The 22303-nt window shown below is 44.4% G+C and overlaps 2 protein-coding genes across 7 annotated transcripts in view; one reads left to right on the top strand and one right to left on the bottom strand.

Annotated features, from left to right (window-relative positions):
- Positions 1 to 1924, bottom strand: part of atp11c (ATPase phospholipid transporting 11C) — a 48771-nt gene extending 46847 nt beyond the window's left edge. For all 6 annotated transcript variants that reach the window (XM_072437031.1, XM_072437024.1, XM_072436997.1 and 3 more), the window contains exon 1: positions 1561 to 1924. In XM_072437031.1, coding sequence (XP_072293132.1) covers positions 1561 to 1587 — 27 coding nt within the window. In that variant the 5' untranslated portion in view covers positions 1588 to 1924. The remainder of the gene's footprint in view (positions 1 to 1560) is intronic.
- Positions 1 to 22303, top strand: part of arr3b (arrestin 3b, retinal (X-arrestin)) — a 338825-nt gene that overhangs the window by 258742 nt on the left and 57780 nt on the right. The gene's annotated exons all lie outside the window — the stretch shown is intronic.

Below are 22303 nucleotides of genomic sequence, written 5' to 3' on the forward strand. Positions count from 1 at the left end.
TGTGGTGCAGTGTGTGGTGCTGTGTGTGGTGCATTGTGTGGTGCTGTTATGTGTGGTGCATTGTGTGGTGCTGTTATGTGTGGTGCAGTGTGTGGTGCTGTGTGTGGTGCAGTGTGTGGTGCTGTTATGTGTGGTGCCGTGTGTGGTGCTGTGTGTGGTGCAGTGTGTGGTGCTGTTATGTGTGGTGCTGTGTGTGGTGTAGTGTGTGGTGCTGTGTGTGGTGCAGTGTGTGGTGCTGTTATGTGTGGTGCTGTGTGTGGTGCTGTGTGTGGTGCTGTGTGTGGTGCTGTTATGTGTGGTGTTATGTGGTGTTGTGTGGTGTTGTGTGGTGCTGTGTGTGTTGTGTGGTGTTGTGTGGTGCTGTGTGTGGTGCTGTGTGTGGTGCTGTGTGTGGTGCTGTGTGTGCTGTTATGTGTGGTGTTGTGTGCCGTTATGTGTGGTGCTGTTATGTGTGGTGTTGTTATGTGTGGTGCTGTGTGTGGTGTTGTTATGTGTGGTGTTGTTATGTGTGGTGTTGTTATGTGTGGTGTTGTTATGTGTGGTGCTGTTATGTGTGGTGCTGTTATGTGTGGTGCTGTTATGTGTGGTGCTGTGTGTTGTTATGTGTGGTGCTGTGTGTGGTGTTGTTATGTGTGGTGTTGTTATGTGTGGTGTTGTTATGTGTGGTGTTGTTATGTGTGGTGTTGTTATGTGTGGTGCTGTTATGTGTGGTGCTGTTATGTGTGGTGCTGTTATGTGTGGTGCTGTGTGTTGTTATGTGTGGTGCTGTGTGTGGTGTTGTTATGTGTGGTGTTGTTATGTGTGGTGTTGTTATGTGTGGTGCTGTGTGTGGTGTTGTGTGTTGTTATGTGTGGTGCTGTGTGTGGTGTTGTTATGTGTGGTGTTGTTATGGGTGGTGCTGTTATGTGTGGTGTTGTTATGTGTGGTGCTGTGTGTGGTGTTGTTATGTGTGGTGTTGTGTGTTGTTATGGGTGGTGCTGTTATGTGTGGTGTTGTTATGTGTGGTGCTGTGTGTGGTGTTGTTATGTGTGGTGTTGTGTGTTGTTATGGGTGGTGCTGTTATGTGTGGTGTTGTTATGTGTGGTGCTGTGTGTGGTGTTGTTATGTGTGGTGCTGTTATGTGTGGTGCTGTGTGTGGTGTTGTTATGTGTGGTGTTGTGTGTTGTTATGGGTGGTGCTGTTATGTGTGGTGCTGTGTGTGGTGTTGTGTGTTGTTATGTGTGGTGCTGTTATGTGTGGTGTTGTTATGGGTGGTGCTGTTATGTGTGGTGTTGTTATGTGTGGTGCTGTGTGTGGTGCTGTTATGTGTGGTGCTGTTATGTGTGGTGCTGTTATGTGTGGTGCTGTGTGTGGTGTTGTGTGTTGTTATGTGTGGTGCTGTTATGTGTGGTGTTGTTATGGGTGGTGCTGTTATGTGTGGTGTTGTTATGTGTGGTGCTGTGTGTGGTGTTGTTATGTGTGGTGTTGTGTGTTGTTATGGGTGGTGCTGTTATGTGTGGTGTTGTTATGTGTGGTGCTGTGTGTGGTGTTGTTATGTGTGGTGCTGTGTCAGGCACGTACCAGGCGGTTCAGTCTTCTCCGGAGCATCTTTTCTTCCGTCTTCTTGGAGGTCGCACTACAGATTACTCTTCCGTGTCCACGCACGCCCCGAGCCTCTGCTCCAGCCTGAGAACAACTTTACATGTATGTTAGTTCCGTGCTAGCGCCTTGGCTATCTGTTTCCTACTCTAGTGTTAGTTCTAGCTACACGAGGAGCCGCATCCGTGCTACATCGTTTCCATTGCTGTTGGTTTCGGTCTCTTCGCACCATTCGCATTCTCTTCCTCTGAAGATTTTCCGCGTTGCGGTGGAGCTCTAGTGGCGCTTTCCTCTGCTCACGGCTGAGACGGTCCCTGACATTTCCCTCTGCGCCTGTTGCTGAGCCGTGTGCCGCACCGCGCCTCTGTCGCGCTGTGATGTGGGGGTGATGTGGACACAGAGATGTCCCTAAGGTCAGTGTAACTTGTCTCAGGCTCAGCTCGGCTCCTGTCAGACGCTCTTGAGCCGAGGCGCGGACACACACTTCCCACGCTCACAGGCTCCACCCGGCGAAGGTGCGGCGACGGGCGCTGCACTGTGGATTCTGGGTAATGTGGTCGTAATGTGGCGGAGGCTTGAACTACAACTTCTTCAGTTAACCCTTGCGTGTGCTACTTTCTGTAAAACTGCCCACAATTAACATCTCAGTCTTTTTAATTGGCTGCTATGTTAAGTGCCTTAAATAACAAATCCATGCAGACACTCAAAGCCCTGCAATCAAATGCAAATATGGGACACATTTTTACCCTTAGAGACTCGGGCAAATCAAAGATATAGCAAAGGTAAAAAGGTAAAACGGGAAGTAGACCCATTAGGCCTAATGGAAACGTACATTTGATAATACATTACACTTCTGGCCATTGGCCACCACCTGTAATAGCATGGCTTTTAGAGCAAAATAACCTACTTTTTAAGACCCAAACAGCATATTCGAGCGCCTAAACTGGCCTTTGAATAAGAGACAAATGCAAATGACACACCATTTGCATGTGACGAGTTGTATTTCCCCACAACTGCAGGCCTCCAGACTCTTGTGTGATGAAAAAAAAACATTCCGAAAACAGGAGGATAAATTATAAGAATGTCAATGCCCTATAACAATATGGGCAGTATATGCAGAATTAGGTCTGATTAAAAAAAAAAAACTGAAAATTAACCACAGAACCTGACTCCAAATAACTTTATGTTGTCCTGCGTCGCCATCGCGTGGTCATATTTAGTATCACTAGTCTTGGGCCAACTGGCCCGTGTCTACTACGGTCATTGAAAACCAATAGGTCTGCTCTAAGATGCCTATACAGCTTAATTTAGGCTTAGGCTATACTTAGCACCTAGGTGGCCACCTTTGAACTTAATGTAGACCTCTAGCCGATTTACACATTTTGGCTGTATTTTCTCTCTTGGTTAATCAAACTAAAATCGTTAATTTTAACACACTGATACTTTAACATACTGTATGGATTTATTCGCATATTTAGAGCAATAACTAAATGATACTTGCTCCATGTTTAGCCCCATGATCACCTCACCTCAAACAGGCGAACAAAATGCATATTCTGTCTTGTAATGCATTATGTGACCGCACGGTGGCAGCCCAGTTACACTGTTCAGAGCTCACACTTGTTGCTCATGGCCTCCATGGAACTGATCTGCTCCCTGTGTTATTCTTTGAACTTTATCATGCAATGTGCCCTATTTGTTACAAATAAATTACATTTGAGAAAATACAGTTCAATCTATTTTAGTCCATAGTTCAATCCAGATTTAGAAAAAGAATTGTTCTGGTTCCATTTATATATTTTTAAATAATATTATGTTTCATATTTGATATTTTACTAGACAACTCTCCCATAGTTCTACAACACCTTAAGAAAAAACATATTTTGTATGTATTTGTGTTAGGTAGTGATATGGTGCTTGTCAGGATGCGTCTTTGAAAAATTATACGTTTATTGATACTGATATTGCTGTTTTGTTTTTTTCCGTTCTGTTGCTGATGTACACTTGACTGTATCAATACACTAGCTGTATCTCCAGGGCATTCCTTCAGTGCCTCTTCCGTGTGCGTCTCACTCTTGGTTGTGAATTCAAAGTGACAGCCCCTGTGGAGGAGTTGGGAGACTTCCCCGGCCATCTGTCTTAGAGCATCCCCTCAGGACACCCCTCCTCTGCCTCCACACATCCACACATCTCTCATTCCCACACTGGGCCTTTGTCAGCAGTTCCTGTCCCTGGACTAGGCGTGGCGTGCGCAGAGGCTGGGGCGACCGTGGGTGCTTTCAGAGGCACCTGCAGATGGGACAAAGGGCCAAGGGTGCTGGGACTGAAGACAGATTGATGCTTTGTGCACCCGAGCTGGAGAGAGCAGGGGAGAGAGCTGGGCAGAGCGAGAGGGTGGTGAGGGTGGTGGGGGATAGTTAGCTGAGAAGTTTTTAAGCAGTGGATTTTCAGGGGGACAGGGGTGGGATGGGGTGACAGAGGAGGGGGGTCTGTCACTCCAGTCTGTGTGAGTCCAGGCTTTGGAGGACCCCAAGGAGATTGACAGCTTTTGTGGGCCACATCTCGGCACAATGGTGGTGCTTTAATGGGCGGTAAAACTAGAGCCGAGTTTGGGGAGGTTTTGGAGGGGAGGTGGTGCTCCTCGCTGGTTACGACGGTGGCAGTGCGGGGAGGCTAATGGATGGGGGGCCAGAGGCTTTACTGCTTCGCTTGGTGGGGACCAATTCATGGGCATTCAGTCCAGAGCTCGTTATTCACTGAATGCATCCAGTGGAGGTATGCAGCAGCATCAATTAGAATGTGTTAGCAGATAGCAACGGCGGAAGAAAAAGCTTTCTCTCCCTTTTGCTCACAGGACAACACAGTCCCACTATAGGAGGTGTCAGAGCCACAAAGCCTTTTTTGTGGGTCTCTCTCCATTACATTAGCAGTGCAATATGTAAGGTGGGGACTCTTTTGATTTAAATTAAGTGGAAAAAACACTAAATCCTATTTTTATTCAGCAAGGATAATGGTGTTATACTCTATAAAGGTCTTTAACTACTTATCTGTGGCTTAAAATCTTCCAGCTCCCCTTTCACTTCACCGCAGTGTCTTTTGAGCATTATATTTATTCAACAGTGAAGGGTCAAAGACAGACTGTTAAACAGAGTAGCTTGTAGCCTTAACTGCCGCATCACTTCTAATTGTGTATCAGTGGGTCAGTGGTTTGTTGTGTTGTCGCTGGGTAAGAAAGAAAGGACGAGCGGATATGAATTAAAACAGTATCTTGTACGGCATTGTCTGGAGAGGGCTCAGGCCACCACTTCACCCACAGCAAAGTGTTCCTCCTCTAACTTCAGGCCCAGATAAAAAAGAAGAGGAAACTCTTTAGTGGTGATCACATGTCAGGACAGACACACCATTTAAACAGACCAACACTGAATAGGTGCACTTCAATCTGTTTTAGTTTAGCACGTTATGCATTTGTAAATAACCAAAATTGTTTTCAATATTAATTATCATTGTCCCTCTTTTCAATAATAATATTTCAGCATAATTTATAATTTATACTCCTTTTGAAAAATAAATTTAGAAAACAGGTTTGCATTTTTATAGACTATTCTCTGTTCACAAACTGATTCAGTTTTCCATCCATGCACTCAGCATCCATTTTATTTCCAATTTCCTTGCTTTTACCACAAGATGATACAGATGTCATGTGTTCTGAAATGAAATTGTGAATTTTTGTTCCCCATAGGTTTAATGAGAACTAACTGGCAGGAACCTCTTGTAGAAAGGTGTGGATTTCAATGTGAGTAATTATGCTTCATTTCAAGCCAAATGAGACAAATTTGCATCAGCTGAAAAGGCAACCAGAGTTAAACTGTGTGAAAAGTGTAGTAAATTGAGGCAAACATCGCAACATGCAAAAATGCATCTCCGCTCTAATTGTGTAATGGTAGAAGAGCTCTAAATGCACAGGCCAATTAAACGGGCTTCTTCTGCAGGGCAAAGAATCGTCAGGTTATTATGCTGAGAGTATCAGCACAGTTAAATAGCTGCCTCCGTCATGGGTGAGCCTGAAGGGTGCCATCATTTGCAGCAAAATGGAATATCTGATCAAATATGGACAGATGTCTTCATACATGTGAAACGGCTGTGAATTGGATTGGAAGTGGAGAGCGAGATGGATGGCCTGCTCTCAGAGACACCGCTTCCTGCCCTGAGTACTAAGGGGCACAAGAGGAAGAGGGTGAGGGGGAAGGTTGGCTCTCAGCGGGGGAGACATTTCCCTCAAACACCAGTTGATGGGTTCTCCCACAAAGGCTGCTGTGACGCAGTCTGCGCTGCACAGAACAGCCTGGTTTCTGTCTGGATTAGGCCCTGCACTGCACAAAGGGAGCTCAAATAAACGATTCATGAATGCTGATTAATTGATGCCATTTTTGCAGTGTGCCATGGAGATTTACGTGGAGTTACGGTGTGCGGGAAAGGCAGTGTGTTTTGATGCTGTGAAATGTATTTTAAGATTTGTAGTGCTGTAATACCAAAGGTTTGATTCATAACTTCTACAAGGATTCCTTAATGACCATGATTTCATGAGCCATTCGATGGTTTAAATCTACACGTTGCTGCTGACTAATCTGTGGTATGGTTGTGCACACATTCCCAAAGCTGCCGTCAGATGTGCCCAGCTGGCAGACCGTGGAGCTCAGGTGGCAGCGGCGGTGGCCCACGTTGGTTCCCACGGTGGGCACTGGGGTACAGGTGTCCAGAGAGAATGAGGGTGGCCAGGGGCGAGGAGGGGCAAAGCACTGGCCCATAGCCCACCTCAATGGAGGAGTCCCAGGGGCCAACTCAAAAGGCCGGGTTCCACTTGATGGAGAGAGAATGGATGGTTTGAGCCGTGGCCCAGCAGGAAAGATCTGGTTGTGGGAGACCTCTTTCAGGACGTACTGTTTATGTGAAGGCTGTCACAGCAGATGAGTACTCAGCAAACAGCGTGAACAAGGATTTGAACCAGAAAACCAACAGAGCCCTGACAATATTGTGATTGGGCCGTGTCTCTTTAGAGGGGAATGAAAGCTGAATTGAGAGCAGTAACAAGTGCACATTCAGAGCAGGACAGGGATTCCTTTGGGTTGTGTTTTATGCATTTGAGGTGGCTAAGGCAAAATCATGGTAATCTTGCCTTTGTCTAAAACAACTTGTGGCACTTTAATGCTCTAACTTATGTCTAAAAAGCCATTCTGGTCTCTTTTAATGTCAGTCGAGGAAGAGCTTCTGCTGCCTGCTGACCAAAGTTAGAAGCAATATTCTAAAGACAGTTTTTCAGTTTATTCAGATGGACAAATTAGGTAAAACACAAACTTTTCTCAATAAATTGTGATACAATCTAGTTTAGTAAATAATACTCAAAATCAGAATAAAAATAACCTTTATTGCTTTTGTCAGTGAACAAAATTCCCAAACTTTCAAATTAGGAATGTGCTTGTTGCAGTCATAATAATAGAAGAACAAAATATATTCATTCATAGTAAGCTCAAGGATAAAATTACATTAAAAAAATATATAAAGAGTGTATAACATGAACCAATCCTTTATGCTCAAAGTTGACTGAAAATGCTTTAAGAGACATAACAAACCCATGCTACTTTGTATACATTTATTGCCCATTTATCCATTTAGATGTGGATTGAGAAAGGCCTTACAAAGACCCATGTTGTCTTTTTAGGGCAGAATCGGGCAAACTTTGATGGTTTGTTAAGAGAAAAGGCGGTGATGATGGAATGGGCCGGGAAAGACTGTGACTTCTCCATTGAGGGAGCAGGGGCACGCTGGATTAGCTTGATTTGCCTGTGAATGGCCACCCTCCATTCTTCTTGTTAGAGAGCTGTCACAGCGAATTGAGAAAGTGAAAACCTCCTTTTATCAACCTTTTCCAAGTGAAAGTGAACAGGCAATCAATAACTGAATTCAGGCCCAGGGGAAAGTCAAGCAGAATGATATGGGGCTGTTATAAAAGGAGTATTTGTCAAATCGTTAATGGGCAAGAAAGCTGATAACTTGCAATGTTGGTTAGAGAAACAGGCGCTGAAAAGTCAATGCTAATCAAATCACACATAAAGTTACAAGGGTTAAATTTTAATGATTTAATAAATTAGGTAGTAATTAATATTTGACCACATTTCATTTGTTTAAGTTAAATTAAAAAAAAAAAGTGTTTTAATGTTGCCTAAATGTAAGCCTAAATTTTATTCTTATACATTATACGGTGACAAAATGGATTGATTGTTTATTTTTCACAAATAAAATGGTTATTTGTATTGCCCAAGCCATCCCATATACTGTTCAAAACAATTGCCATTGGTCTGCTGCTATTCCCCGTGAACGACACCATATTGTTTTGTAGTTTCATTATATTGACCTTATTGTGCCATTGTGCGTGTTCTGACACCATGATAATGCCTGAATACAGGGGGAATTATGCCCTGTATAAATAGATCCCATAGTGGAGGATTGCTTCAATTATCCCTCTACACATTGACAACACGACAGAATAAAAAACTAAAGCCGTAGTCCAAGCTGGTCTCAAGGCGCTCTTCAAACATTGTTGTGACCATTGTTCCCTGGGCCACATGAACATCCTCAGCATCAATAGTGACAATAGAAAGAGAAACATTCATCTAATACATTAACCTTTTTTAGAATAATGCAAGTATATTCATTGGGAACAAGTAGAAAAGATGAAAGGACGATTTTAGTTAAACACTTTAACATGTTTGGGAATTATGCAGGATATTCTGAAACAAATTTTCCAACATGATGACTTCCAATTTTTCCCGCTGGTTGGATAAAATGTATCGGATCATTTACTCTCATCAATCAGTTTGGTCATTAATGTTATGCACAATTGAGCACCTTGATTTTATCCCTCAAAATTAAAATATTTTTTCCCCCAACGTGTATTGTTACCAACCCTTAGTATACTTAAACAATTAGATGCTGCATCCGAATGTAGATTTAAGTGCTTAAAGTAAGGCTCTAAGTTAGGTTATGCGGGTTTTTCATCGCTGTAATTGTCATCCATCCATCATGCGTGCTTTGTGGGTTGATAAGCGTTTATGACAAATGAGTCAGTGCTGTAATGAGCGGCTCACGTCTCAGTGCTAACCAGGCTCACGGCTCGTGCAGGACAGACCATTTATTCCACTCTGCAACGCGATAATCACCTCATACACGGCTTTATGCTAGGGTGTCCCAGGGGCCAGTGTTGAACAGGGTGCGACTTAAAAAGGCCTTATGATTGAATTATAAAATATAAAAAGGCTGTATAAATATGAAACTCCTCTGCTAAAACAATGGGATGTGTTAATTAAATCATAAGAAACAAGTGCTCCGTGTGCGCCAGTTACAAGCCATGATAATTGATGATCCAGAAGAATCAGAAGTTATTCTGATTCTAATCTGGTGTAAAATACACTGCACTACTACAACACATTAAATGCTTTTTTTATTTTTTATTAAACATTTTGAGAGGCATAACTGGGATTAATCGTTGGACATAATCAGAGCGCACCGTAAAAATATAAAATTCTTATATACTCATTATTAATATAAACTACAACATTATACACTACATAACCTTATTCATCTTAAATAGATTTAACATTGTGCCTCTTATTCCTGCATGTTATGCAACATGTTCTTAGCAAATAAATAGTTTAAACAAATTGATTCCTTTTATTTTTTTAAATAAATTACATACACTTTTAGATTGAAGGATTGGACAGTTTTCACTAACATTCACAACTTTTCTGATTCAACCGTGACCTTAACCCTTTATTGGACAATACAGTTAAAAGATGGTGGAGATATGCTAATGACCTCTGTTTCAACATTCCAAGAAGAAAAGCAGTCGGTTTCAGGACTTTGGTGCAGCTGTGAGGAAGTGATCATCAAGCAGAGCCGCATCTGTGGACAAACAATCCCCCAGCTGCTGGCATTGACACTGTACGTGCAGATGGAGCAGCGAAAGCTCAGGTTAACCTCGCGGCTTCAGTGTCACCTTTAAAACCACCACCAATTCATTAAGAGGAGCAGGTCACACCTACCAACACTTAACCTGGGTACAGTTTCAACTGAGCTGTTAACTACACACTGGCCTTTGTCCCTGCAGAGCCAAGTGTAAATGTGTCCGTAGAGGCAAAAAGAACTCTGAGCTCTCTGTACATAATAACTCTTTTAAACTGTTGTTCAGATTCATTTTGATTAACAAAAATTAAACATTTTTATATGATTTACTTTGTTTCATGATCTTTTTTATTTATTTATTTTAAAGGAACTGTGAAGAAAAAACATTTTCATGAAGTAAAATGTATCCTTTTTATCTTTTAAATATTGTATATATATATATATATATATATATATATATATATATATATATATATATATATATACGTATATATAATTTATATATATATATTTGTATATACATATATATATATATATTATTACTAAGTTATCTGTATTTGTAAAATAATCATCAATGTAATTCTATGCAAACTTGCATAACTAATATGTTTGAAAATAAGTTTATAAGTATTAAAAAATAATTAAAAATTGTTCTCCACTAGACTGGCTTTAGTGTGACACTGATGTGGGTCTGTGTCTCCTAGAGTTCTGATGTGCGTGGCCAAAAATGTGAGTGGGCCTTTTTGTGAGAGGCCAGTGTGGGACAGAGGGTAGCGGAACGATGACTTTATGACACTGAGAGGACAGGATCAGGAGAGGGCCCGGTGGAGGTGGTGCTGGGGAACGGGGGCAGCCCGATCTGTCAGCTCTGAGCCCCTGTGTGAGCCACTCAGCGGGAGCCCGGCTTGGCCCCAGGACGCCCTGTCACCATGGCGAGGCCCTGGAATGCACCCACACACAATGGGCTCCCGGGGCTCCTGGGCCACTCCGATTTGATAACCGCATTAAAGTCCTAGCAACATCTGTTGGTGCACAGAGAAAGGCCTACTGCCAGACTCTCACCCCTCCGAACTAGGATCATTAACCCGGAGCCCTGAGAGAGAAGGGGTACAACAGGGCTCTATTTGTCAACCGCCCTGCGCAGGCCTGTGGGGGCTGAGATTTAGCACAAACAGCGTGAGAAGAGAAGCAGCTCGGCTGGGCACCGCACTCAGGGCTGTTTCACACTTTATACACATTAAGGAGTATTGGCTTTACCATTAATAACATTTGTACAGCCGCCAATGTACCTTTGTATATACTAGGCAACAATATATTATATAACCATAATCAACACGTGCACCTGTTGTAACTGTAAAGTGTGTGCAAGTGCATTGCTTTACATACTGATTTTAGATCACACAGCTAGTTGCTCTACCTGAATCAACACTCAACATCTGGCCTGGGGTTGTTTAGCTTCTGGGATTGGTTTTGAAATTAAACACTCATTAATAATAACAGACCTATTTTTATTTCAACAATTCAAATTAAAACAGTGTTCTATAATGTTATGTATGACTGCTACTATCTGCACATCGGGATATTCAATTGTGGTGCGGTGTAAACAAAGCTGTGTGGCATTATTCCCCCTGTGATCTGTTAATGAGCGCTCATAGGCCGGGTGCAGCTCTGACAGAGGCAGGCGAAGTAACAGGTGTTCCATCACAAAGACACCTCTCTGCTCTAGGACGCTCCGGTGGTGTGGGTCAGCGCCAAGCCTCATCCACCTCAGCCCGTTTCAAAGAGAAGGCCACCTCTCTGTAATGAATAATTAAGGAAACAAAAGGGATAGTGGGGTTGGAGATGGAGGGGGGGTCTCTCAGAGTGGAGTATAGACGGCCTAATGCTAAACCAGATGCAGCAAAGGAGAGCTGAGGTTTTTTTGCCCCCCTGCGCTTCATAGAAAACATCATCCTAAATGTATTCCCTGGAGATATAAGGGTCTGCAGGAGGTGCCCCCAAAGCACTGGGGTCCTCTCAAGTGCCTCCACACAAGTAATCCCATTCAATGCAGCTCATTACATGGGCAATTAAGTGCTGGGGTGGAAGAGAGCGCCCGGCCAGGGTGGGATATCGAACAAGTGCATATCTAGTGTATCCTACCGCACTGATCCACCCCCTTCTTTTAGCCAGTGCGCCCCCCACACCACAGCTCCTTCACCTGGGCTGGGTCTCTACGGACACCTGCCTCTCCCTAATGAAGATCCATGGCTTCATTTCCATTTCTGGAGTCATATCAGAGAGTGGCAAGCACAAAACCGGCCTGTTTTCTCCAAGCCCTGGAGAGCCGGATAGAATGACACAGCTAAGTGCTGAGGCAAAGCACGGCAGCTGCGGAGCCTCAAAAATAGGATTTAGTTGTGAGGGGGTCCTGAAGTGTAGGGGAGGGAAAGGGGCTATAGGGATGGAGAGGACCTGATGTTTGGATTTGTCACAATGGCAACTTGTGCGCTACGTCATGCAGCTCCTGGGCGCTAATAAGACGTTCTGCTGATATCGAGGAGAGCTGCATAATATAGGCAAGATCATGAGGAGTCTGGAAGAGTGGAGCACTTAGACCTTAGAACAGCTCTGTGAAGATGTATCAAAGGTCTCTAACCAAGCACTGGTCAATGAAATGTATTCAACACAGAAAATATGGGTCTCAAATGGTCTTTAGCCATAGCATCTTAGTGTATGGAAATAGGAAGTCTTAAATGAACTTTTTCTAAGTCGGGAATAGGGATGTCAAGTTTGTTTGGTAATTGATCATTTTGCTTATTCAGGTTACTATATAATTGCAAGAATTTTAAAAAAAAAACATAATTGTGACAGTTTTAGAAGACAAATGTATTATTTCTTAAATTATCCTATAGGAATAATAATGTGCTGAATGACACAAATGAAAGATAATTCAATATTTCACTCAGTACATTTTTTTTAACATTTTATATTGTGTCATCCCTAATCGGGTTCTAAACATAGGCCTATGAGTTTGATGAGATACCTGCTCAACCAGAGCTACTATAGTTGGAAAGTTTTGCAATTTACTGCATGTAAAAAAATGTCCCTCTCCTGTTATTCCATTTGTCGACAAGTTATCGTCAATTCCAAATGCAGTTTGGTGTTGAAGAAGATTAAAGACTAACAACTTTATTCTTATCTTGACTGTTCAAGTTCACAATTTTTCACAACCATTACCAAAAACCTCCCACCTGTGGCCTCTCCACAGGGTGCGCGTGCGTGTCTTTCAGTATGCTGGTTGAGGCTGTGGTTGTTAACATGTTCTAGCTCAGTGACCCCTCTCAGAGTCTGCAGGGGGAAGGGCCTCCTGCTCGTCCCGGGACAGGTGAGGAGGAAGAAACCGCAGACACAAGCAAAACAAACACGTAACCTAACAAGGTGACACCTCCACACAACAGCTGGCCTCCGCAGCACACACCTGAATCGAGCCCTGCAGGTACCCGACTGGAGGGCAGAAAGCGGATACTTTTACTCGAGTACGTTATGCTGGGGAACGTTTTGACCAATAACATATTTATGAGATCAAACTTAATACTGCTCATATCAAATCTTGAGGCAAAAGCTTGACTTAGGTGGGAAAGTGGGTATTAACTATACAATTGGGCCTATAAGAAGTGTATAATTCTGTAAACAACATCACAAACAGGTATTAAAGCTACAAAGCATGACATTACAACCACCTGCCATATTAGTTGCAATAACAATGACTTGTGCTACTGTAACTCCTTCGTTATAAAGAATACCAGGGAAAAGTGTGTTTAAAACCTGAGGAATAAAGGTGAGCTGTTTATGTGTGTCGGGGCGGAGCCTGGAGGGGGGTGATTCGGTGTCATTTTGCGGGCCCCTCTGCATTCACCTGGAACAGAGCACTTCCCCTCCCCGAACCTTATCAGTTCCCAGAGGAAATACCTGCCGCAGGTAAACACGACCCCACGACCCCTCGACCAATCCACTCTGCCCCTCTTCAGCCGTCCCTGTCCTGGGATATGTCTCCGGGATTACAGGCAGCCCCCAACACCCTTAACCCACAGCCACTGCATCTGCCCCATGTCTGTAGCCTGTCCCGGCAAGTTTAGTGTTGTTCGTCATGCACCAGTGAGGACGCCTTTACCCCTCTGTGCCCTCCGTCCTCTCATCCCTCTGTCTCAAATTTAATCTTATCTACATATCACCCTGTGTAACCAAATATGCACCTTATCAACCCCAAAGTGTCTCCAGCTCTGTTTTGCACTGTCACTTGTGATGTATTATAGGCCATATACATAATATGTCATGTGTAATCTTGAGGTATTTTCTGAAGTTCATTAAAATATAAGAAATATGATGAATATTCTAAGTCATTGGTTAAAGAATGATCGTAATTAAAATGGAGATGTGGTGTACTTTTAATGACCCTGGAGTGTAATTAATTCTTCAGCAGTATCTATATATGACTTTTTAATAAATGTTAGGGTATTATTTTATTTTTAATTACTTCCTTTACAAGTTATAATAGTAGTTTTCTGTGAATTATGACATAGTCCGTGATCACTGCCGATCATATGCCACACCCTCCTCATTTTAAATACCAAGCTAAATACAGGTTTGGTGCCACGTCAAAGAGTGTGCCATTTACAACTGCATGTTGTGTAATGTGTAATGCTTATATTTCACTAGGTGGAATAATCTTTTAAAATCAGCTCAATTTAACTTTTATTAAACAAATGTATGACTATAGTAGAAGTAGAAGTACTTACTGTATATTGTATTTCCTTTGTAAATTCACAGAACAAAATCATCTTCTTCTGCTCATATAACTACGTATTATTGTTGTTGAAGTACTCAAGGTGTAAGTGTACTTAACCTTTTACATTATTCATATTGAACTACTTTTACTCACAGGCAAATTTTGTAGAGAGAAAAATACAATTAAAATACATTTGATCAAAAGAAAGGTGATATAAAATAAGCTACACAGTGCTCTTGTACCTGGAGTCAACCAAAGCCCCTCCCCTTCCCTGTCCCTCCAGGGTCAGGGTTATCGCCAACCCCTCCCCCACAGTCACCTGAGCTGCCCAGGTAAATGCTTGACTTTTCTGTGATCGATGCGGTTTCCCACGGCGGCAGTGATGTACTAGGAGAACCCCCCTCTTCCTCCTGATGGAGTCTGGTGCTACAGTGGTGATCTGGAGCTGATAACCTCCTCCCTCTCCGGCTCGGGCCGGGGAAACTAGAGAGGAGACAGAGACAAACCTGTGTGACGCACCACCACAGTGTGTATGGCCCATAGTCCGGATACAAGGGTGCTGCTTATCACCCTTGTATGAACAAACTTTTTTCTCTTGTGGATCAATTAAATTTTTCTCAGTCTAAGTTTCTTCTCATTCATCAATTAACTCTAAGTATATTGCTGAAATCACTAAATTCAAAAAAAATCTAAATTATAAATTAGTGTTCAAATGATGTATTTTTACACCTATGAGGTTAGTCGGAGAAGCCACTGCACATAGGTAACAACTGCCTCAAAACCTGAAGCACAGGTTTTCACAGCAGTGAGTGAAATGTAGCTTTACATGCTTTACATTAGGCTGTTTTGGGGATGACTTGAGCTTGATTATTATGTTATGACATTTCTACTGAAGCCATGTTTCCACTGGTTTGCTTTTGAGTGGATCAGTATGGTCCGAAAGTACCTCCACTGTCTTAAATGAACTGTTTAAGAGCTCTAAAGCAGATGTATCAAGTAAAGATGGATCAGTAAAGATCAGTAAAGCTTCGGTCCGGCTCACTTTGGCTCCAGGCACCCAAATGAAGTGTTTGATTTAAAAGCCATCAAAAAGCAGGTACATTTCTCAAATTGGGATGTTTCTTTAAAGAGCACCAATAAACGCTCTTATCAGTGACAACCCGTTCCTAAATCTCCTCCCCATGATTAGCAGAAAGTGCTACTTAACAGATAAGAGGCAAAGAGGCTGGACCAAAGGCCCGGGCTGCTCCGTTATCTCCGGCCTCATCTGTAGCCTGTGGTGTCTCTGTCAGAGGATGTTGTTAGACCAAGTCAAACACTCAAACATCCTGTGGCATCACTTCTGCACTAGCCCAACATTGCACTGAACACACAGACCATTCGCCTTTTATGGCACATTAATGACAATAACAACATCGGCTGACAGTATGTCAAGCCTTGTACATTGTTTATGTAATATATGTTTGATATGTATTTTGTTTACCTCATGACCTGTTTATATGTTAATGCTACTGACCCCTGCTACAATCCAAATCTCTCAATTTGGAGACAATAAAGAAAACCTGAACCACATCATACTTGGCAATGGTTATAACACAGTCTCATTCTAAAAGAATAAAGAGGAACTAATGAAACTGCGGAGAACAGTCCTCTTACCCGGAGATCGTCACGTTATCCCGGTGGACATCCTAAGGAAAACGCAACGAAGCAGACGGGCTGGACGTAAACTCCGAGAGAAGAGAGGAGGAAACAGGAAGTCGGTTCCCGCCGTAGTCATGGGTAACGTGAGGTCCCTTCAAAATAAAATGACGGAAATAGCGAGCCTCATACGGTCCCAGAGGATTTATAGGGACAGCAGCGTCTTGATTTTCACAGAGACCTGGTTAACAGCAGAAATGCCAGACTCTATTGTAGGTTTGGACAATTTTCATCTGCTGCGGGCGGACAGAACTAGAGAATGCGGGAAGAAAAGAGGTGGAGGTCTGGCGGTGTATGTGAACACGAGCTGGTCCAAACCCGAACACTGCACAGTGAGGGAGCAGCTATGTAACAAGGATATTGAACTATTGGCTATTGGCATGAGGCCATATTATCTGCCCCGGGAGTTCTCACATGTGATTTTGATCGCAGTCTATGTGGCCCCGTCTGCCAATGCTGAAAATGCTTATGAAGCACTGCTCTCCTGCACTTGTAGGCTGCAAACACGGCATCCACAGGCTCTCTTCCTCATCTCTGGTGACTTTAACCACGCTTCTCCCTCTTCTGTTCTACCAACATACACCCAGTATGTTACCTGCCCCACCAGAGAGAATAGAACATTGGACTTGTTTTTTGCCAACACCAAGGAGGCTTATTCCTCTTCCCCCCTCCCTCCCCTGGGCAGCTCGGACCACAACCTTGTACATCTGAGGCCTGTGTATGAACCCATCGTGCGCAGGCAGCCTGTGGTGTCCCGTGAGGTGAGGATGTGGTCTGCTGAGAGAGAGGAGGCTCTGAGGGACTGCTTCAGCACCACTGTCTGGACTGAGCTTTATGACCCACATGGGGAGGACATCAACACCATCACAGAGTGCATCACGGACTACATCAACTTCTGTTTTGAGAACATTGTTCCCTCCCGGACGGTGCGGTGTTTTCCAAACAACAAGCCATGGATTAACCGTGAACTGAAGGCTCTGCTGAAGGAGAAGAAGAGAGCCTTCAGGTCAGGGAACAAGGAGGAGCTGAGGACTGTGCAGAAGGAGCTGAGGAGGAAGATCAGGCAGGCTGAGGCCGGCTACAAGAGGAGGATGGAGGAGCAGCTGCAGCAAAAGAACATTCAGGGAGTGTGGAGGAGCCTGAAAACCATCTCGGGCTTCAAAATCCCCCCTGCCCAGACAGAGGGGGATCTACAGTGGGTGAATGATTTAAATGCTCACTTCTTGAGGTTTGATCGGTCACCCGCCCCTCCCCCTGTACAGCTGCATGCTCCCTCTTCCACAGCTGGACAATGCCCTGCATCTCTTCCTCTTCGCTTATCTGCCCCGGACCATCAGCTCCCCACTTCGCCTGGACTCACCCATCCCCCCAGCACACGGTCCCCCTGCCAACCACTGACTGTCACAGCAGCACAGGTGAGGAGTGAGCTGAAGAGGATTAAAGTGAGGAAGGCAGCAGGACCTGATGGCATCAGCCCCAGGCTCCTTAAGTCCTGTGCAGATGAACTGTGTGGAGTTATGGAGCATGTCTTCAACATGAGCCTGAAGCTGAGGGTGGTACCACAGGTCTGGAAGACCTCCTGTCTGGTACCTGTGCCTAAGACACCGCGCCCCAAAGACCTCAACAGCTTCAGGCCAGTGGCTCTCACGTCCCACCTGATGAAGACACTGGAGCGGCTGGTCCTGGACCACCTCCGCTCCACCGTAAGCTCAGCCATGGACCCGCTGCAGTTTGCATATCGGTCTGGAATCGGAGTGGAGGACGCTGTCATCTCCCTGCTGCACCGCTCTCTCTCTCTCACCTGGAAAAGCCTGGCAGCTCTGTGAGGATTCTGTTCTTCGATCTTTCCAGCGCCTTCAACACCATCCAGCCACTGCTCCTGAGGGACAAGCTGGAGACGGCTGGTGTGGAGTATGACCTGGCAGAGTGGATCCTGGACTACCTCACAGACCGACCCCAGTTTGTGAGAGCCCGGAACTGTGTGTCTGACACTCAGACCTGCAGTGTGGGGGCGCCCCAGGGCACTGTCCTCGCGCCCTTTCTCTTTCACCCTTTACACTGCAGACTTCAGACATAACACGGACAGCTGTGTCCTGCAGAAGTTCTCTGACGACTCTGCCATCATCGGACTCATCACGGACGACGATGACGAGGAGTACAGAGAACTGGCGCAGGACTTTGTGGACTGGTGTCAGCGGAACCACCTCCTCATCAACGCGGGGAAGACCAAGGAGATGGTGGTGGATTTCCGCAGACGCCACCCCACTTCCCCCTCGCCAGTGAACATCCAGGGACGGGACATTGAGAGAGTGGACTCATACAAGTACTTGGGTGTTCATCTGAACCACAAACTGGACTGGACTCATAACACAGACGCACTGTACAGGAAGAGCCAGAGTCGGCTCTACCTCCTGAGGAGACTCAGGTCTTTTGGAGTGACAGGGCCACTCCTGAAGACCTTCTACGACTCTGTGGTGGCATCAGCCCTCCTGTATGGTGTGGCCTGCTGGAGCAGCAGCATCACAGAGAGGGAGAGGAGGAAGCTGGACAGAGTCATCAAGAAGTCCAGCTCCGTCCTGGGCTGTGCTCTGGACTCGGTGCAGGAGGTGGGGGACAGGAGGGTCCTGGCTAGATTCACATCTATGCTGGACCATGAGTGTCACCCCCTGCAGGACACTCTGTCCGCTCTGGAGAGCAGCTTCAGTGAGAGACTGATCCACCCTCGCTGTGTGAAGGAAAGGTTCCGTAAGTCTTTCCTTCCTGCTGCTGTCAGACTTTATAACAAAAACTGTTAGTACTGAACACTCGCAATACTGACCTAACCTAATACTGATGTGCAATTCTGTCATATGTGCAATTGCTGTTGGAATTCATGTGCAATTACTGTGAAATTCATGTGCAATCTATGTGCTGTCGTGACACATATTCATGTGCAATTACTGTCGTGATCACATGCAATGGTATTTATTTATTTATTTGTCTATGGGAGTTTTTATTTATTTATAGGAGATCTTCTACTGAAAGTGTTTTTCAGACTTCCTATAAGTGATCTGTTCTTTTCTTCTGTATCTACCTCTGTATCTACCTGCGTTGCACCAATGAAATTTCCCCATGTGGGACAATAAAGGAATATCTTATCTTATCTTATAACATTTCATTCACAAATAAACCATTTATGAAGACTGCAATAAAGTAACCAATACAGAGCTGAACCTCGGAGGAAAATGGGTTCCATAATATTTTTTATTTTTTAGTCACACAAATTATAAAAAAAATCTTTAATACTGCTAGCAGAAACAAATCTGCACTCAAAAGACCTTGGTTACAAATATGTTTGACTTTATTAAATAAAATGTCTGTCTTATGGATATAAGAAAATAACTGAGTCCAGTCCAAATCATGATGCAAGTCACTAAATATGAGGTAAGATACTTGTGAACTTGTTTGAATTAGCAGCACATGATGGTGGTAAAGCTGTTCATGGTCACTCCTGACGAAGATGTGGCTGCCAATCTGTGCCAACGGCATCCAACTATCACCAATCACTCACACCTCACAGTCAATTTAGCCAAGGGAGTGAAGTGTCTTGTAATGTTATGATTTGAACTTCTTCACTAACTTGATAAATGAAAACTAGTCTTCAGACAAGATTGCAGCGTCACAGATGCACACACACTCCTGCTCAGTGTGAACGGAGGAAGTTTGGGTGCAGGCAGGTTAATATCAGGAGCACTTGACAACAATGGTGTGTTATGAGGTCCAGCAGCAGTAATAAGGTCTTTGTTGGGACTTTAGAGGAGAGGCACATCACATCATTACTCATCCTGGGAGACCAGTCTCCAGTCGGCATGGCAACTGGGACTTGGCTGAAGCCAGGAGCAAGACCAGAATCTCAATGTCCCCTGAGGACTAACACACAAAGAGTGTTCTGGTGCATGGGGAAAAGTTTGCAAGTGGACACTGTGACCCCGGTGTAGTGGCACACCAATGAGGAAAAAAACATTTAAATGTGTCTAAATAATAAAAACAAAACGCTGTATGGTAATAGTTTATTTGAGGACATTTTAATGTGTGACAGATTATAATAATACAACTATGTCATCAGGTTAAAACACTGAGTCATAGAATTATTGATGTAGTTGTAGTTACACAGTAATTTTGTACTTCTAAAGTGGATGGGAATTTTATGAAATGAGATTTGATTTTGAATCTCAGAGGTGTAGCTGAAGTGAAACTGCCTCTCTATCATCAACAACAGCAGACCATAACTCAAAGTGGACAGTCGTCAGTTGGACTTTAGTGTACCCGTGTGGTTGTACAGCTCGCTGATGTGTCGGTCAGTTTGGAGCGGTCAGCAGCTGCTCCCTGGCCGAGGTCCCACCGTTCCCAGGCTGGGGGGATTGACTGGCCAGTAATAAAATCAGGCGCCCTGGTTGGGCTGTGTGCGGCCCATTGTTCCTCCAGCTAGGCCCGCGGCTGCTGTTTACTTTCTCCCATATGCATTATTCAACGGCACAGGAGCTCCCGGAGAAAGGGGCCCCATTCAGGGATCCTCTTGCCCTTGTTTTGTTTTGCTAATTTTCAATTAAAATAAACCATCTCTCGCCAGTGCCATGGCTGAGAGGGGTTAGAGGGAGAGAGAGGCACTGTCCTGGCCATTCGGCTGTTTGAAAAGATTAGGCCCAATGTATAAGCTAAATAAAGAGGCATGTATCATTTGTAGTGTAGGATTTAGATAGAGACCCTTTTATTTGTGTAATTGTGCTTGTACCTATCTTTTACAAAATCGGATTAGAAACGTAAACAAAAATCAACACTTATTATAATGAATTCTTAAAGTCTTTGTTTTGACATGGCAACATTACAAATGTCACTTTGAGGTTGCAACAGGAGGAGTCCCATATGGCACAAGAGAGTGTGAAGTGATCACTAAGACAATGACTCTTCAATAATGACTCCCGGAGGTCATTAAATGAAGCGGGCCAGGGCAGGCTGGACTAATCAATAAGTCCAGTGATGGCTCTCTTTTAAGTCCCCCACTTTCACACAGGGGGGGGGGGGGGGGGGGGGGGGGGCATAGGGGCACAGATGCGGTGACGGTGGGGAGCTGGGGCAGAGTTAAAGATTCACCACACATCTGTCACTTGAGCAGGGGCGACCATCTCTGAGCCTGCCCCTTCTGACAGCCGGGGCCGCCTGGCTGCCTCCCTGTCGCCGTGCCTACCTGTGGCTGCCCTCTAAGCCGGACCATCTGCTTCTCTTCTTCCAGGCCATACCCCATACCCCGGTCTTGTCCTTGTCCCTTACACGTCTCTAATCTTCAACATTATCTCATTAAGCACAAAAACTCCTCAAAGCACCACCTCCGAACACCTGATATCCCACATCCTCTGAAATTACACCGGGAACATTTTCTGTAAAGTAGGTTTAATAGTATTGACCCTATTGGCCTCTCTGTGCCTTTCTGTCAAATACTGATAATTACAGAGTTTAAGCAGCATCATGTTGTGACCTGCAATGGCTCTCACAGTAGTCAACTTTCACTTACGAGAACCATTTAGCACAGCACATAACCGGCCTATATCTGTCATCATGTGCGCTAACTGTTCACCGGGGCTTTCAGTGCTGGCTGAGTGGGGAGCCGGAGCGTGGAGAGGCCTCTTGGCTTGGCTGGACACAGGCTGTTCCCCCGCTGCGTGCAGGTGAGCTCACAAAGCAGGCCCCAGCACCTGCCCTCTTTGTTCCCCTTGTTGATGGCTTTATGGCGTGAAGGAGATCTGTCTGTCTGGCTCGCGTAAAGCTAAGCGGCATAAGGCCTAGTAAAAAGCTGTAGGGCTTCTGCTGCCAGGGAGAGGGGCATTGTGTGGGGCTCCTCAAGCTTTCCGAAGTGACCTCACTACAGTGTACGAGCAGCACCCTTCGTAACCAGCACAAACAAGGCGACAGGCTACATAGGCACAAGTACTGAGAAATATAATGTGTTTGTGTAGATATCACAGACAATGCACTGTTTTGACCATAAACTGATGTCTGTCCATCAAGGGGGTCAAAAACACCTGCTTCTCCACAGTAAAATCACCTCTAAGCTAACCATGAAGGTGTGACATAATTTCTAGATTATGCTATGAGGAGAAGATTAGGAGAAAATCAGATTAGCACCATGGCAGAGCATCTCAGACTGTTGTTGGATATTGGGGGACACAAGGCAGTTGTCAGTAGTGATTATATTCTAATATCCACCTAAACGATAATCACAAATAATGATTAAACTGGTAATTTGATCATTTGACAGTGATTAGGTCC

Source organism: Eucyclogobius newberryi, unplaced genomic scaffold, assembly GCF_026437365.1.
Source record: "Eucyclogobius newberryi isolate DKJ021-1_F unplaced genomic scaffold, fEucNew1.0.hap1 SCAF_11, whole genome shotgun sequence".
NCBI classification, from domain to species: domain Eukaryota; kingdom Metazoa; phylum Chordata; class Actinopteri; order Gobiiformes; family Gobiidae; genus Eucyclogobius; species Eucyclogobius newberryi.